Here is a 14,939-nt window from a genome sequence, read left to right on the forward strand (position 1 = left end):
GGGAAAGGAGTTTGTAAGCCGCTATGAGACTCCCTTGGGTAGTGAAGGGCGGGGTATAAATCCAATCTCTTCTTCTTCTTCTTCTTTTACCTCATAGGGTGTCTGTTGTGGGGAGGGGAAGGGAAAGGAGTTTGTAAGCCGCTCTGAGACTCCCTTGGGTAGTGAAGGGTGGGGTATAAATCCAATCTCCTCCTCTTCTTCTTTTACCTCACAGGGTGTCTGTTGTGGGGAGGAGGAGGGAAAGGAGTTTGTAAGCCGCTCTGAGACTCCTTTGGGAAGTGGAGGGTGGGGTATAAACCCAATCTCTTCTTCTTCTTCTTTTACCTCACAGGGTGTCTGTTGTAGGGAGGGGACGGGAAGGGAAAGGAGTTTGTAAGCCGCTCTGAGACTCCTTTGGGTAGTGAAGGGCGGGGTATAAATCCAATCTCTTCTTCTTCTAGTATCTGGGAGATCCAGGTTCAGATTTGTACTTGTGCCATGGAAGCTCACTGGGTGACCTTGGGCGAGTCATACTCTCTCAGCATAATTTATCTGACTAGGTTGTTGTGAGTATAAAAGAGTGGAGAGGAGGAGGAGGATGTAAGCCACTTTGGATAGCCATTGGGGAGGAAAGCGGGGTATAAATGAACTACGTAAGTAAGAAAACCACTAGAGAGGGAACTCTACCTAGACTGCCACTCGGAAGTGTAAGGGCGTTGTGCTGGAAGCAAAAACCCGGAAAGTCCTGTATTTATTTAAAAGACATGCACACAGAGCTCCTTGGATTGCAGCATATGACCGTAGTGAGAATAATTTCAATCATCAGAGTTCAGAAAAGAAGATCTGGTGGAGGCTGTGTCAGGCTTGTGTGTTGGAACACCCTAGGCTGTTAGTCCTGGGTGATTTCAACGTCCATGCCAACGATGCGGCCTCCTCCCGGGCGGTGGACCTGGCATTGTCCATGGCGGTACTGGGACTCTCCCAATATGTAATGGCCCCCATTCATCAGGCCGGTCACACGCTTGATTTGATCTTTGCGGTGGGGGTTACAGTGGACCGGATTACTGCTACGGCAGTTCCATGGTTGGACCACCATGCCCTGAGGGCCCGAGTGAACTTGTCACCCCAACCCTGTTTGGGTGGTGAATGGATTTTGGCTCACCCGCAGAGCCTAATGGACCTACTACGGATTCAGAGGGCTCTCCGGGATCCATTGCCCCCTGGCGGCTCGTTAGATGAAGTGGTCGAGGACTGGCATAGCCGACTCTCGGCGGCCATCAACGAGATCACTCTCAGACGCCCTCTGCGCCCTCACTCAAGGCTGGCTCCTTGGTATACCCAGGAGCTGAGGCTGATGAAGTGAAGGCTCAGACAGCTAGAGAGACACTGGTGGCGGGCTCGCAACGAAGCGTCAAGAGCATCCTATCGAACGTTTATGAAGTCATATGAGATGGCAACCAAGGCTGCGAAGAAGGAGTTCTACGCAGCCACGATTGCGTCTGCAAGCTCGCACCCGGCACAATTGTATAGAACGATTCGATCTCTAACTACTCTGCCACAGAGCAGTCAAAACATCAGGGAATTGGATATAGGCTGTGAGGCTTTTGCGAGCTGTTTTGCAGATAAAGTCTTGCTGCTCCGCTGCGACCTCCCGGCCACACTTGAGACAGTATGTGAACTCGAGGCTCCATGCACATCTTCTGGTCCCATTCTGGATTATTTCAGCCCTCTCAGCCTAGAGGAAGTTGACAGATTGATCTCAACCGTACGTCCAACCACATGCAGCCTTGATCCGTGCCCCTCCTAGCTAATTAAAGCTGGCCGCGAGGGGTTTTGAGGCACCCTTAGGGATGTTACTTTTCTCTGTACTCTAAAGGTATGATGGGTGAGAGGTTACAAAAAGCCTTTAAGTCTGGCTGTTCTGTGTCTGATTATACTCCATTCCAAAGATGTCTGGATCATTTCCTTTTCTTGCCTGTAACTTTAAGATGAGTTAGGGAACAGTGCCATCTAAAGCAGGTCTTCTCAAAAACCTTTTACTCCTAAGTAAGCTGTGATGTAAATGTAACTAACAATAGTAAGTAAAGATACTTCCTTGACATTTCTGTCATGTTCTTAAGTATTATCAGTCATTCAAGGGTACAGCAAATTAATAATGACAAACTCCAAACCAAGGGTGATTGCTGTAAGAAGTTCACACATACATAGAACAAAGGAAAAATTTCCTGAAGCTGTAATAATTTTCTTCTTTATTCCATAGGTGAATTTAGGTGAAATTGACGAACATCTCGAGTTTTGCAAGTTCGTTTCTGAATCTTTGTCAAAATTCGGTGTCAAAATGTTTTTTTCTCACGTAACAATCCCATTTGTATCTGTATAGACCTCGTTCTCGTGCTGTCTATGAGTAGCTCTACTAAACACAATTCATATCTTCAAAGACGGACAGTGTCTTGACAACTTACAATGTGTTCCATTTAAAGTTCAAAGGTCATGGCTGCTGGCACAGAAAGAGAATAAGGGTTTGTGAATGTGCATATCTGGCAGGGTTTGTTTTACAGTGTCTCCGGTTTTTAGTTACCCAGTGCAGATCATTAGGTAGTTTAAGGACACATACAGATAGACAGAGTGCATGTAATCTGTCATTTGGAATCCATAAAACCAATCCGTTTCAAAAGGTCCTCCTGAGAAAGCACATCTTTAATTTCTGATGGAAAACCAAAACAGATGGTGGCGATCATTCCTCCATGGAAACAGAGTTCTGCAGTCTGAGTGCCACAACTCTGAAAAAGTCCCTCAAAGGTCGCCACCACCATTACACCTTTAAGCAAGGTCCTATGAATTTAGCAACCAGAGAAGAAGAGAAGAGATTGGATTTATACCCCGCCCTTCACTACCCAAAGGTGTGTCAGAGTGGCTTACAAACTCCTTTCCCTTCCCCCTCCCCACCACAGACACCCTGTGAGGTAGAAGAAGAAGAAGAAGAAGAAAACATTGGATTTTCTGCAGGGTTTTTAATAATCTGCACGTCTTATTTATGTGTGGTAAGCTTTCTCCCAGCCCGCCCTACGACTTCATAGGTTGCTGATTTTATAAGGTCACTGTCAATCTAGTAGTGCTCTTCCTAAGTAAGCATTGTGATTTCATCTTTTCAGACTCCCACCCCCAGTTCTATCCCCTCCCTCCCCCTACTAATCAAGCCATACATTTATTTATGTATTTATTAATTAAAAGTAAATTAATAATACAACCCCCAAATTTCTTCCCCTCCCCACTAAAAAGATGCCTGCCAATTCAGACTCCCCTCAAAAGCCATGGCAAACAGGTAGGGTTGCCATGTCCTACCTTAAAAATAGCAGGGGAGTCCTGCGCCCCGTCCGGGAGATCCTTCCCGCACACGCCACAATGACATCGCCTGGAAGTGACATCACAGTGGGCACATCACCGGGCGACGCTCTAGCAATCAGTCTAAAAACTCTATGGTATCATAGAGTTTTCAGGCAGATTGCTAGAGAGTCGAAAAAACGTGATGACGTCAATTCCGGGTGACGTCATCGTGCCAGGCATGTTGGCCCGATCTGGCCACTTTGGGGGTGGGGTTCCCCCCGCCGGCTGGATCCGGACTGGCGGGTCGGGGGCCCTTTCGGTGGGAAAACCTCCCCCCCCAGGGGACCTGGCAGCCCTACAAACAGGCAGACCCTGCTGCACCTCCTGAAGATCTCCAGTGTGGGACGGTCCACCTCTTCAGGGAGCCCATTCCAGGGAGCCAGATCCACAATAGGAAAGGCCCAAGCTCTGGTCGATGCCAGACAGACTACCCTAAGCAGCAGGCTAGCCAACAGATGGCTGCCCGGTGGCCATAGTCAGTGCACAAGGGCATATGGAAGGAGATGGTCCTTCAAAAAAAACAAGACATCAAGTTTTGGCTGTCTGCATTTGCAGAAATACTGTGAATTTAGCAGAAAATAGATAATAACAAGAAAGGGGACCTGCGAAAATCGCGGGGGGGGGGCACCCCGGGGCTGGCGCCTGGCGCCACACAGAACCCCGCCCCTGCCTCCAGCTGCGCCCCAGGTGAGCTAGACGCCCGCGGCACAGCTGCCTGGCTCAGCGGGAAGTGCAAAGAATCCTGGGGGTTGTAGTCCCCCACCCCCACCCCCAAAAAACTCAAGCATCCGCCACCTCACCTTCATCAACCCAAGGAGCGAGAGACCCTCTCCACCCGTTAAGACCACAACTTCCAAGATGCTTTTCCTCTCACCATCACATCCGCTTTCCCCCCCCCGCTCACCTTCGCCAGGCCCTCTGGGTCTTGTAGTCTCCCTTTGGTATTCACGACGGCCTTTACGCCGTCGGAGGCGGCCGCCGCCGGGGAGGCTGCACCACGCGAATGGCATAAGGGGCCGGCTTCTGGACTCCCGAGTGGTCGGCGCTGCGGAGGGGGTAGGTTCTTTGACTCCGCTTCAGGGGGAGGAGCAGGGGGCGGCGGGCTGAGGCAGAAAAGGAAGCTGGGAGGGCTGAGGCTGCTGGTTCCCCCCCCCGGCCCCAAAGCGAGGGCCGCGCAGCTTGCCGCGCGGCCCTCGCTGCTTGCAGAGCGTTCCCTGCGCATGCGCAGGGGATGCTCTGTCAGTTTCGGGGGGAATTAAGTATCCCCACGATAGTTTTTGTTAGGTTTAGGATTTTTGTGCACACCTGGGGACCGTCCCAAGTGTGCACAAAAATCCCCCTCCCCCCCCAGTGCGCGGATTTAGATATACGCACACACGGGGGCGACTTGGGAATTAGATATATAGATCTTGATGACAGTGACATCAAGTAAATGCAATAAAACACCCTGTGAGCAGTCAAAATTACACTTCCTTAGTTCGTACACAAACGTCCGATAGCTATCAGTTGATGTTAAAGCTTGTTATATGAATGATGCTATTAATCCATATGAGTAACTGTTTTCATACTATTCAGCACAATTTCCAATGGATGTTACCTATATAATGTTCCGTAAATGTTTTGTGATCAGTACATGGATAGCTATGGATGTACATGGGAATTCATTCCTGGGCAATTTGGGCATTGCTGACAGAAGCCCAAAGGAAGATAGTGGATACTGAAGCATGAGTGTCCTTTCAGGGCTGCCATCTTGTGGGCCTCACAAGTGCTGTTGCACAGGGCTAAGTTCTCTCCTGCCATGTTCTTACGAAAATATAGGAAATTCTGTTTGAGAACCAGAACTTTCAAGGAAATTGAGGCGACGAAGAAGTCTGTAACTGAAATCTACTTCTGTGTCTCTATTTTGTATTTAGTATTCTCAGAGAAGATGTCAACAGAGTTACCATTAGACATCAATATCAAAGAACCTCGCTGGGTTCAAAACACATTTATTGGACGAGCCAGCCATTTCTTCACTGTAACGGATCCCAGGAATATTTTGCTATCCAATGAACAATTAGAAAACTCAAGAAAAATTGTGCATGATTACAGGTATGGATTTGATTTTTATACTTGCCCTATCTCAAGGGTTCAGGATAAAACCAACAATAAAACAGCCACAGAAGAAATGGTATCCGGGCTTCAAGGAAGAAGTTTTCTGCTGGGGTTTCAAGGGAGGAGTACTATCCAGTTGCGATGGAACTGGTAAAAAGGTTTCCCCATGATAATGGTGAACAGGCATGGTATAGCAAAAACTGTGCTGTCCATTGATCTTGGAGGTAAATATGGAGTGAGCAGTGTTAAGTGTGTATGTGTGTGTAATCATGCACATGGTCAGTAGCATGAATTATAGCCAGAAAGCTAATTTCCCAGGATTCATCCCTCTTCAGGGCCTGTCACTCCCATACTTATTTATTTTATTATTCATTTAGACATTTATACCCCACTTTCCTCCACAGTGGGGACCAGTGTTCCCTCTAAGCTGAGTTACTGTGAGCCAGGCTCACAGTTTTTTAGCCTCCGGCTCACACATTTTTGACTCAGCTCAGGAAGGAGGTGGCTCCAGAGCAGACTAATTGATGCAGGAGCCAAATCACTCGCTCACAGCTTTGATGCCAGTAGCTCACAAAGCAGAATTTTTGCTCACAAGGCTCCACAGCTTAGAGGGAGCATTGGTGGGGACCCAAAGCAGCCTACAGCATTTATCCAGTACTAATGGCTGGGAGAAAGTGAGTGACTCAGGGTCAGTCAGCAACCTTCCAGGGCAGAGTGGGGATCCGACCCTGACTCTCAGATTCTACTTCAACCACTATACCATGCTGGCTACATAACCGTAGTGTTCCAGTTCTTTAACGATGGGAGAAGCAACTCAGATATTTCTATCCACATGGTTCAGTAATGCGTGGAAGGCATACCAGTAAAGTTGCAAGTGCATTACATGCTAGCTGTAAAGCAGGGGTGTCAAACTCATTTCTTATGAGGACCGGATCTGACATAAATGAGATCTTGTCGGGCCGGGCCATGTATGTCATAAAATGTAATGCCAGGTAGCGGAGATACAAACTTTATAAAGGACACAAACACAAAGGGTGATGGGTTTTTTAAAAACTTAAAATAAAAACATGCTTAAAACATTAGCTCTGTAAGCTGCAAGCCTACGTTTGATTTATTGACATTCACCACAGAAATCTCACGCTCAGAGTTCTGAGTCTAGGACCCAGGTTAAAACATGAAATGGCCGAGTGATTTAAGAGAGTCTGGCGAAGCAACCTGTGATGCAGCAGCAGCAGAACTGGAAGCAGGAGATGGCCAGTTCCACTGCAGGCCTGATGGAAGCCCTCCGGGGGCCTGATCCGGCCCCTGGGCCACATGTTTGACACCCCTGCTCTAAAGAGTTATTGGCAACAAGGAAGGAAGTGTGGAAAGGCAGAACAGGAATTGTGAGTATGTGGTAGTCTCCCAACATTTTGGATTGGAAAATGAAGAGGGACTGTTATATAAATTACGGTAGTGTTGCTTATTTTCTCCAAATGAACATGCACATGCATCAGCTGCTTACATAGGATCTGTGCAGCCATTTCTGTGGTTGTAAATGCCTTTCTCAAATCACCATGATCCCATTTATGGGACCATGGTGGTTTGAGAAAGGCATTTACAACTATAGAAATGGCTGCAGAGGTCCTCATATAAGCAGCTGGTTCTCAAGACTTTCTCCATGTTTACACAATCGTGTGGAAAAAAATATGTGCAACTTTTGTTTGTAAACTGTGCCTTAATTTTCTTACTTATGTACCCCAGTGTCATAGTTGTTGTCAGGGCTTTTTTTGTAGAAAAAGCCCAGCAGGAACTCATTAGCATATTAGGCCACACCCCCATGTTACCAGAAGTGTGGTCATCCAGCCACGCCCATCTTTCCCTTCTTATTCTGTTGACCTTGTTTGTGGTCAAAACCCAGGGCTTTTTTTGTAGCAGGAACTCCTTTGCATGTTAAGCCACACACCCCTAATGTAGCCAATCCTAATGAGTTTCTGCTGTTGGGTGTGGCCTGTTATGCTAATGAGTTCCTGCTGGGCGTGGCCAACTCGGGAGCCAGCCGGAACTCCGTTCTTGTGCGTTCCTGCCCCAAAATAGCCCTGGTTGTTGTTAATAGTTGTATATATTTCTGTTTATCCCAAGGCAGGGTATCGTGTCCTCTGGACTGACAGAAGATGAATTATGGAGGGCAAAATATATCTATGATTCAGCCTTCCATCCAGATACTGGTGAAAAGATGGTTTTGATTGGCCGAATGTCTGCTCAGGTGCCTATGAACATGACTATCACTGGCTGCATGATGACCTTTTATAAGTAAGCAGTAAAAACTGAGCACAGAATTACACTGCCGTCCTAAAATCTAGTTATGAGCCTCTTGTCCCATTAAAGTCAGTGGGAATTGATACTATAAATGGTTTCGGTACTGTAGGGCAATTAAGCAATATTAATTTGAATGCTTTATATATAAAACAATTAAAATTGAGATTTTGCGGGGTGGGTTTCTACGTTTTTATCATCTGTGTGGATTATAAATTTACCATAGACTTATATGTAGTGCGGGATTTCTATCCCCTTATAACCATCTCTCAAATAAAATCCTGCTTTTCCTCATCACCATGAAGAAGTTCAACTTGGGAATTTTAAATTTTATAGATACCTTATGTGGCATGTTTAAAGCAAAGCATCAAATCTCCCTTTGTCTGTCTATCATATTTTATATTATCTTTGCATATAATTATAGGAATTAGGTTTTCCCTTGAAGAAAGCAAAACCAAAGCAGCCTGATTGTAAACTAAAGTTTTATTAACCTCAGAGTTATCAGTATTTAAATCACAACTGGAAATGTTTGCATTAAATAGGTCTGTCAAGTAATAGTGAGTATAGTAGAGAAATCAATGGAGGAATTCCAGCATTTTAGTACTAGAGATGAATCTAAAATGATGCTTGCTCACTCACTATTAAAACACTTTCCCTTTTTAACTTGTATTTTTTTTGTGCAGTAAAATTTCCCTTTTTAACTTGTATTTTTTTTGTGCAGTAAAATTATAATTTGTGAACGATGAGATGTCATATTTGATATTTTAAAATTAGTTTGCTTGACTCTGAAGTGCCTACACTTCCATAAAGAACTTTTCCGCTCATCATAGAATCATAGAATGATAGAGTTGGAAGGGATCTTGCAGGTCATCTAGTCCAACCCCCTGCACTCTGCAGGAGCATAGCCGAAAGATAGCCCTACAATGTACCCGAAAGATGGTCGTCCAGCCTCCGCTTGAAAACGTCCAGCGAAGGAGCATCCACCACCTCCCAAGGCAGTCTGTTCCACTGCTCAACCACTCTTCCAGTTAGGAAGTTTATTATATTATGCTCTACTGATTATTGTATATGTATCTGCATATGTATCTTAATCCTTGAATCTTCCAACTAGCTGATGTAGCACAGAATAATTTTTCTTATCAAGCATTGACATTTGGTTGTAGAGTGAGGGGAAATAATCTAACTTTCTTGTTTTAAGAACTACCCCAGCTGTGGTCTTCTGGCAGTGGATTAACCAGTCATTCAATGCCATTGTAAACTATACCAATAGGAGTGGAGATGCTCCAATAACTGTCAGGTAAAGTACTGAAAGATAGCTCAGACACCACGTCCGGATATGTGTATTCAATTATTTCTTTAGTTTAGATAGAGTTCGGTAATAGATGTAAGTAGTCACAGACAGTGTTCCCTCTAAGCTGAGTTAGTGTGAGCTAGCTCACAGTTTTTTAGCCTCCGGCTCACACGTTTTTGTCTTACCTCAGGAAGGAGGGCTCCAGAGCAAACTAATTGATGCAGTAGCCCAATCGCTCGCTCACAACTTTAATGCCGGCAGCTCACAAAGTAGAATTGCTGCTCACAAGACTCCACCGCTTAGAGGGAGCATTGGTCACAGAAGATTGTTAAATGTTTTGCATACAGAATGGCTATAAATTAAAATACATTCTAATTATTAGAGTTTCCTGGCAATGACATAGTCGCGATGAGAACCAGGGTATTCCATTATGCTGGTGGAATGACCACTGCCTAACAGAATCTTCCCCAGAAAGTGAAGAATGGGATGAGGGTGGTAACTGGCTGTGGTGACTGGCATGATGCTGTAGATTTTGAGCAGGGGCCAGGCAGTCACAGGTTTGAGAGAGCCCTGTTCTTCTGAGGGTGCTTGCCGTGGGCAGCATAAATCCTCCTCCTCATGAACGGCTTTCAATAACTATAATAGTGACAGGTGACAGACTGCCAAGTTTAGATTTTTATTAAATTTGCAATGTGGTCTTTCTTAGAATTGCTTGACATGACAACATGTAAACACAAGGTAAAATACAATGGGAAATAGAAATGTCTCTAATCTAATATCAGTAAACCTATCTGTGTGTGTGTGTGTGTGTGTGTGTAGCACGTTTCGAGTGCTTAAATCACTTCTCATACATAATCTCAGTAGGACACATAATGCATGACTCCCAAGTTACTTCTCTCCGGTACTAAAAGTGCAGGCTAAAAAAAATAAACTTTGCATGCTGATAATCACACTTAGTTCTGTAGTTTAAACAACTAATTAGGCCATGAATGAGTTCTGGCCGTTAACTGTGGAGGGTGCTGGGTGGGAATCAAAACACTTCAAACCTGCGTGTATGAGGAATGCTTATCGCCTTGGGCATTTCTGATGACGTAGACCATAAGGATGAATAATCTAGTCAAGTGTCTGAAAAAGTGTCTAGAAAAAGAGAGCTAGTGGAAACAAAGGAAACAAAGCTAGAGGAAACAAAGGAGAGCTAGAGGAAACATAGATGACATGGAGAAAACATAGGAGCTGTTTGTTAAATAGAGGACAGGTAAGCCCATAGACAGATAAGTTCCCAGTGGAGCTGATCACCGTAGGGCCATTCAGTGTGCTTGGCATGCTAAGGCTACACTCGAAGGGGGTGGGGGGGATCATGACTACATAAAAGAGAATCTTTGTAGCCTCTTCATCCTTCCAGTTACTATGTTAGATCTAGGTCAGGGCTGAGGGCATAGTCTGAAGGCTTGTAATGGCGCTTAGTTCTTCATTAAGTTGCTACAGGTCTGTGGGTACTCAGTGCTACCTAAGAGACCACCTGAGAACCCTACATCCCCTATGTTGAGTTCCATGAAAAAGAGAGGAGATATAAATATAAGGGCTCTTTTTGTAGCAGGAACTCTTTTGCATATTAGGCCACACACCCCTAATGTAGCCAATCCTCCAAGAGCTTACAGAGCTCTTCTTACAGGAGCTACTGTAAGCTCTTGGAGGATTGGCTACGTTAGGGGTGTGTGGCCTAATATGCAAAGGAGTTCCTGCTACAAAAAAAGCCCTAATTATAATTATTCCTGTCTTCTTCCAAGTGATATATCTGTCACCTTGTGGATCTAGACTACTCTGTTCCTGTGGAAGCCAAAACGTTTTAAGGCTCCTGACATTGCTGCAGGCATTTTAAAAATTAGGGGCGCAGAGAGAAAAGCTTCTTGGGGCTAGTTTTTAGCCGCCGCCTCCCTTGCATCTTTTGGCCTAATGTGCAATCCCTGTCTTTGTGTTTTCAATTTTTCTATAAATTCTGTTTTGCAAAATAAATGTATCAGAAGAAGAGCAGAAAGAGCTGGTTTTTAAACCCCACTTTTCCTCTACCATAAGGAGGCTCAAACCAGCTTACAGTTGCTTTCCTTCCTCTCCTTACAACAGGCACCTTGAGAGGTAGGTGGAGCTGAAAGAGTTCGGAGAGAACTGGGACTGACCCATGGTCACCCAGCTGGCTTCATGTTGGAGGAGTGGTGAATCAAACCTGGTTCTCCAGATTAGAGTCCACCACTCTTAACCACTACACCATGCTGGCTCTCAGTAGTATACCATTCTCGCAACATTGACCCAAAAAAAAGAACATAATGCTAATTCAAACATATAACATCAAAGAGAAAAAGACTAGTCTGATGCTACTCCTGTCCTTTTTGTGGAAAGAAGTTATTTTGAACTCAGTCCCCTGCCCCAAGGGCAGTCTGTCCATGCAGCAACCATAGATGAACCTGCATAGTCCGCACAGCTGAGTCACTATGTAAACTGAGTCAGCAAGTGAAGTGCTCCAGATTGGTCAAGGAAGCCAGCCACATACTACAGAGATCCTGAGTGAACACCCAGCTGTATAAAGAAACCTGACTGTCAGACTATTGGTCTATTTAGCAAGTATGAGGGGTCATTTCGTAGAAAAAGAGCTGCAGGAGCTCATTAGCATACCTAATAGACTATTAGCATAATAGCTCATTAGCATATGCTGTGCCCCCTGACATCACCGGAAGTGATGTCAGAAGGGGAAGCAAAAGGGGGGGAGGCATCTTCAAAAGTCTCCCTTTCCCTTCCCCAGGCGGGCTGGGGGGGGGAGCAAAGAGGGAAGGGGTTTGAAGTTTAAATCCCTTCTCTCTAGAGTCGCGCCGCAGTGGCGGTGCGATCTTTCCATTATATTCTATGGGGCCATAGAATACAATGGAAAGATTGCACCACTGCTGTGGTGGAACTCTAGAGAGGGGGAGCTGGGGGCAGGGCTTGCCGCCACCACCATTTGTGCGTACTTCTGGGCTGCCGGAGCAGTGCTCCGGCGTGCTCCGGCCCCAAATGACCCCTGGTGAGTACCCTGTTTCCCCGAAAATAAGACCTACCCAAAAAATAAGCCCTAGCAGGATTTCTATGCATTTGTGGTATAAGCCCTAGTGTGTCTTCTTGAGAAAATATAAATATAAGACAGTGTCTTATTTTCGGGGAAACACGGTATTAGTATCCCTAAAATCTGCTCCTCAGTGCTGGAGAGCCATCAGTTATATTGTGAAATGGGAGGTTACAGGAAAGTCCATTTCTACTGGATCACTCAACCCAATGCCTTTATTGGGTCATCTCAGATGTAGCTTTGTCAGGATGCAAGTGTTATGGCAGTCCTTAGGCCCTGATTCAGGAAACCCAAGACCACAAGGGAGATTTTTGACCAGTGGAAGTCCTAGCTTTGTATACTTGTGATAGTTTGTTGCTCAGCCAAAAAAAGAAATGTGTTTCAGTACTGTGCAAATTTGTGATTATAAGATCTGAAAATAATTGATATTTAACATACATTATTGCTGTGCACACGCAAACATTTTTATTTTTGTTTTAGCCAGCTGGGAACAGCCTATGTTTCTGCCACCACAGGTGCTGTTGCCACCGCTCTAGGACTTAATGCTCTAACAAAGGTATTTCTGTGCTTTCTCTTTTTTTAAAGACAGCAGATTCCCCCACACACACACAATTTTCTAGCACATATACAAATAATTTAACATTTTTCACAGCAGGGAGTCTCCTGGATGTTTAAAGACTAATATATTTTGACAGGGCTCTTTTTGTAGAAAAAGCCCAGCAGGAACTCATTAGCATAATAGGCCACACCCAACAGCAGGAACTCATTAGCATATTAGGCCACACCCCGGACGCAAGCTCATGTTACCAGAAGTGTGGTTATCCATCCACACCCACCTTTTGCTTGTTATTCTGTTTACCTTGTTTGTTGTCAAGACCCAGGGCCTTTTTTTGTAGCAGGAACCCCTTTGCATGTTAGGCCACACACCCCTAATGTAGCCAATCCTAATGAGTTCCTGCTGTAGGGTGTGGCCTATTATGCTAATGAGTTCCTGCTGGGCGTGGCCAACTTGGGAGCCAGCCGGAACTCCGTTCCTGTGCGTTCCTGCCCAAAAATAGCCCTGCATTTTGACATGAGTTTGCATTGCAGAGAACTTGCTTCAGCTGAGGGCTTTTTGGTCCCTTCTAACTGAATCTTGAGTACCATGCCTTTATTTTATTTATTTTATTAAAATATTTGTGTCCCACATTTCGAGTTGGCTCAAGGCAGCTTTATTTCTGTTTGATCCTGTTATGCAAAATTCCCCCTCACTTCCACCTCTAGTCCTCTCTGTGTGTCTTTAGCTTTGCATTTCAGTGTACCCTTCATGCCTTTGCATCGGATGATTTCTTCAAAAATTGATGCAATGGTAATTTTTTTAGTTACTCTTCCAAACATTTTTTTAGTTACTCTTCCAAACGTTTTCATTTAGCAATAGCAACTGTTGTTGGGAAAGAAAGAGTTAAGTTATTATGGAGGAAAACGGTCATATATCTCTCTGCAAGTTGGTGTCACTGCAAGTTGCAGTGTAGAAACTTTTGCATTTTGGAAACTACAACCCAGGGAGTCAGATCAGACAAACATTGGCAATGAAATCCAAACCAGTTCAGAGAAGTTTTGCAGTGAATTAAAACAGATCCCAAACCTAAAGTCTCTTGGTTGCCTTGAACTTGAACGGAATCCTTTAACCAAAATAACAATGTTAGCAAGTACAAATAACGTTAAAAATCAGGCACTCGGAAGACTATTCAAAGTGGTAGGGACTACCTACTACAGTGGTATTTGGGGAAAGTGTTCTTCCCAGGAAACCATCTAAAAAGAAGAGGAGAAGCAAGAGAGATTGGTAGGCAAGGGATAGGACCGGTAGTCCTCCTGAGGCCCGAGGACAAGCTTGCTTACCCACAGGTTGCTGCCCACCTAATCAGAATAAGTTATTTTCTTTTTACAAACTCAACATGGTTTGGGAAGAAAAGACAGAAAGGTAGTTATGGCTGTTTAGGGCTGCCATGCCTCCTGCCGTCTCCAAATCTAGTTGCGTGCAATCACTCCAAGCAGCAGTGGGAGATATATTTTTTTAAATATGACCCTTCTGGGGAAAACCTGGAAGTGACATAGGGTGGCTCTAGGAATCTCCAGAAAATCTATGGTAAAACCATATCGAAAAAACCAGTTTTCTCTGGAAGTGATGTAGCAACATAGAGGTCTGACAGCACTGGAGCTGATGTTTAAAAGTAGGAGGAGGAGCTATGAGACTGTATAGAGGGAAATGGAACTCAATTTGAAATTGGGGTGGTGACGTTAAGATAGTGTTTAACTGTTTTAATTGTAATAAATGTTTTGCACTGGGCATCCCTGAATGACTGGGTCTACAGTTCTCTTTTTTCTACTAGCTTAAGAGGAGACTTTCTTCCCAGAACAGCATATGAAAAATAAAAGTTTGCATATGAAAAAAGTTTGGGGCAAATGCAGTACCATTGGGGGGAGGGGGGACTTCCGTTCCTTCCTTCTTAAGGTCTGAGGGAACAAAGAAACAAAATGGAGTAGATCAGAACTAGAAAGACGGAGTTAGTTAGACTTCTTGTTGTTTTCTTTCCATGTAATCTTTTCCCCTAATTTTGAAGAACACTTTTTCTTAGAAGTTAAACACACATGTTTCTGTGCTGCATGATTCCGTTGTGCTTCATTTACACTGCTAATTATCCAACAGGGTGAACTAGAACCAAACCCAAATTTTTAATGCTTTGATTCCCTGATACAGCCCGTGTCCATATTATCAGAGATGCCTACTGCAAATTTCCTAATGTTCATGTGCAGATACTTCAGAGT

At 44.7% G+C, this 14,939-nt stretch overlaps 1 protein-coding gene across 1 annotated transcript in view; it reads left to right on the forward strand.

Moving 5' to 3' along the window:
- The window catches only part of LOC107111131 (sideroflexin-1-like), a 44,839-nt gene that overhangs the window by 8,445 nt on the left and 21,455 nt on the right, over positions 1-14,939 (forward strand). The window contains exons 2-5 of the mRNA XM_015412052.1: positions 5,277-5,454; positions 7,579-7,749; positions 8,951-9,049; positions 12,615-12,690. Coding sequence (XP_015267538.1) covers positions 5,291-5,454; positions 7,579-7,749; positions 8,951-9,049; positions 12,615-12,690 — 510 coding nt within the window. The 5' untranslated portion in view covers positions 5,277-5,290. The remainder of the gene's footprint in view (positions 1-5,276; positions 5,455-7,578; positions 7,750-8,950; positions 9,050-12,614; positions 12,691-14,939) is intronic.

The sequence above is a fragment of the Gekko japonicus genome, unplaced genomic scaffold (assembly GCF_001447785.1).
Source record: "Gekko japonicus isolate JY-2015 unplaced genomic scaffold, Gekko_japonicus_V1.1 scaffold1285, whole genome shotgun sequence".
Lineage (NCBI taxonomy): Eukaryota > Metazoa > Chordata > Lepidosauria > Squamata > Gekkonidae > Gekko > Gekko japonicus.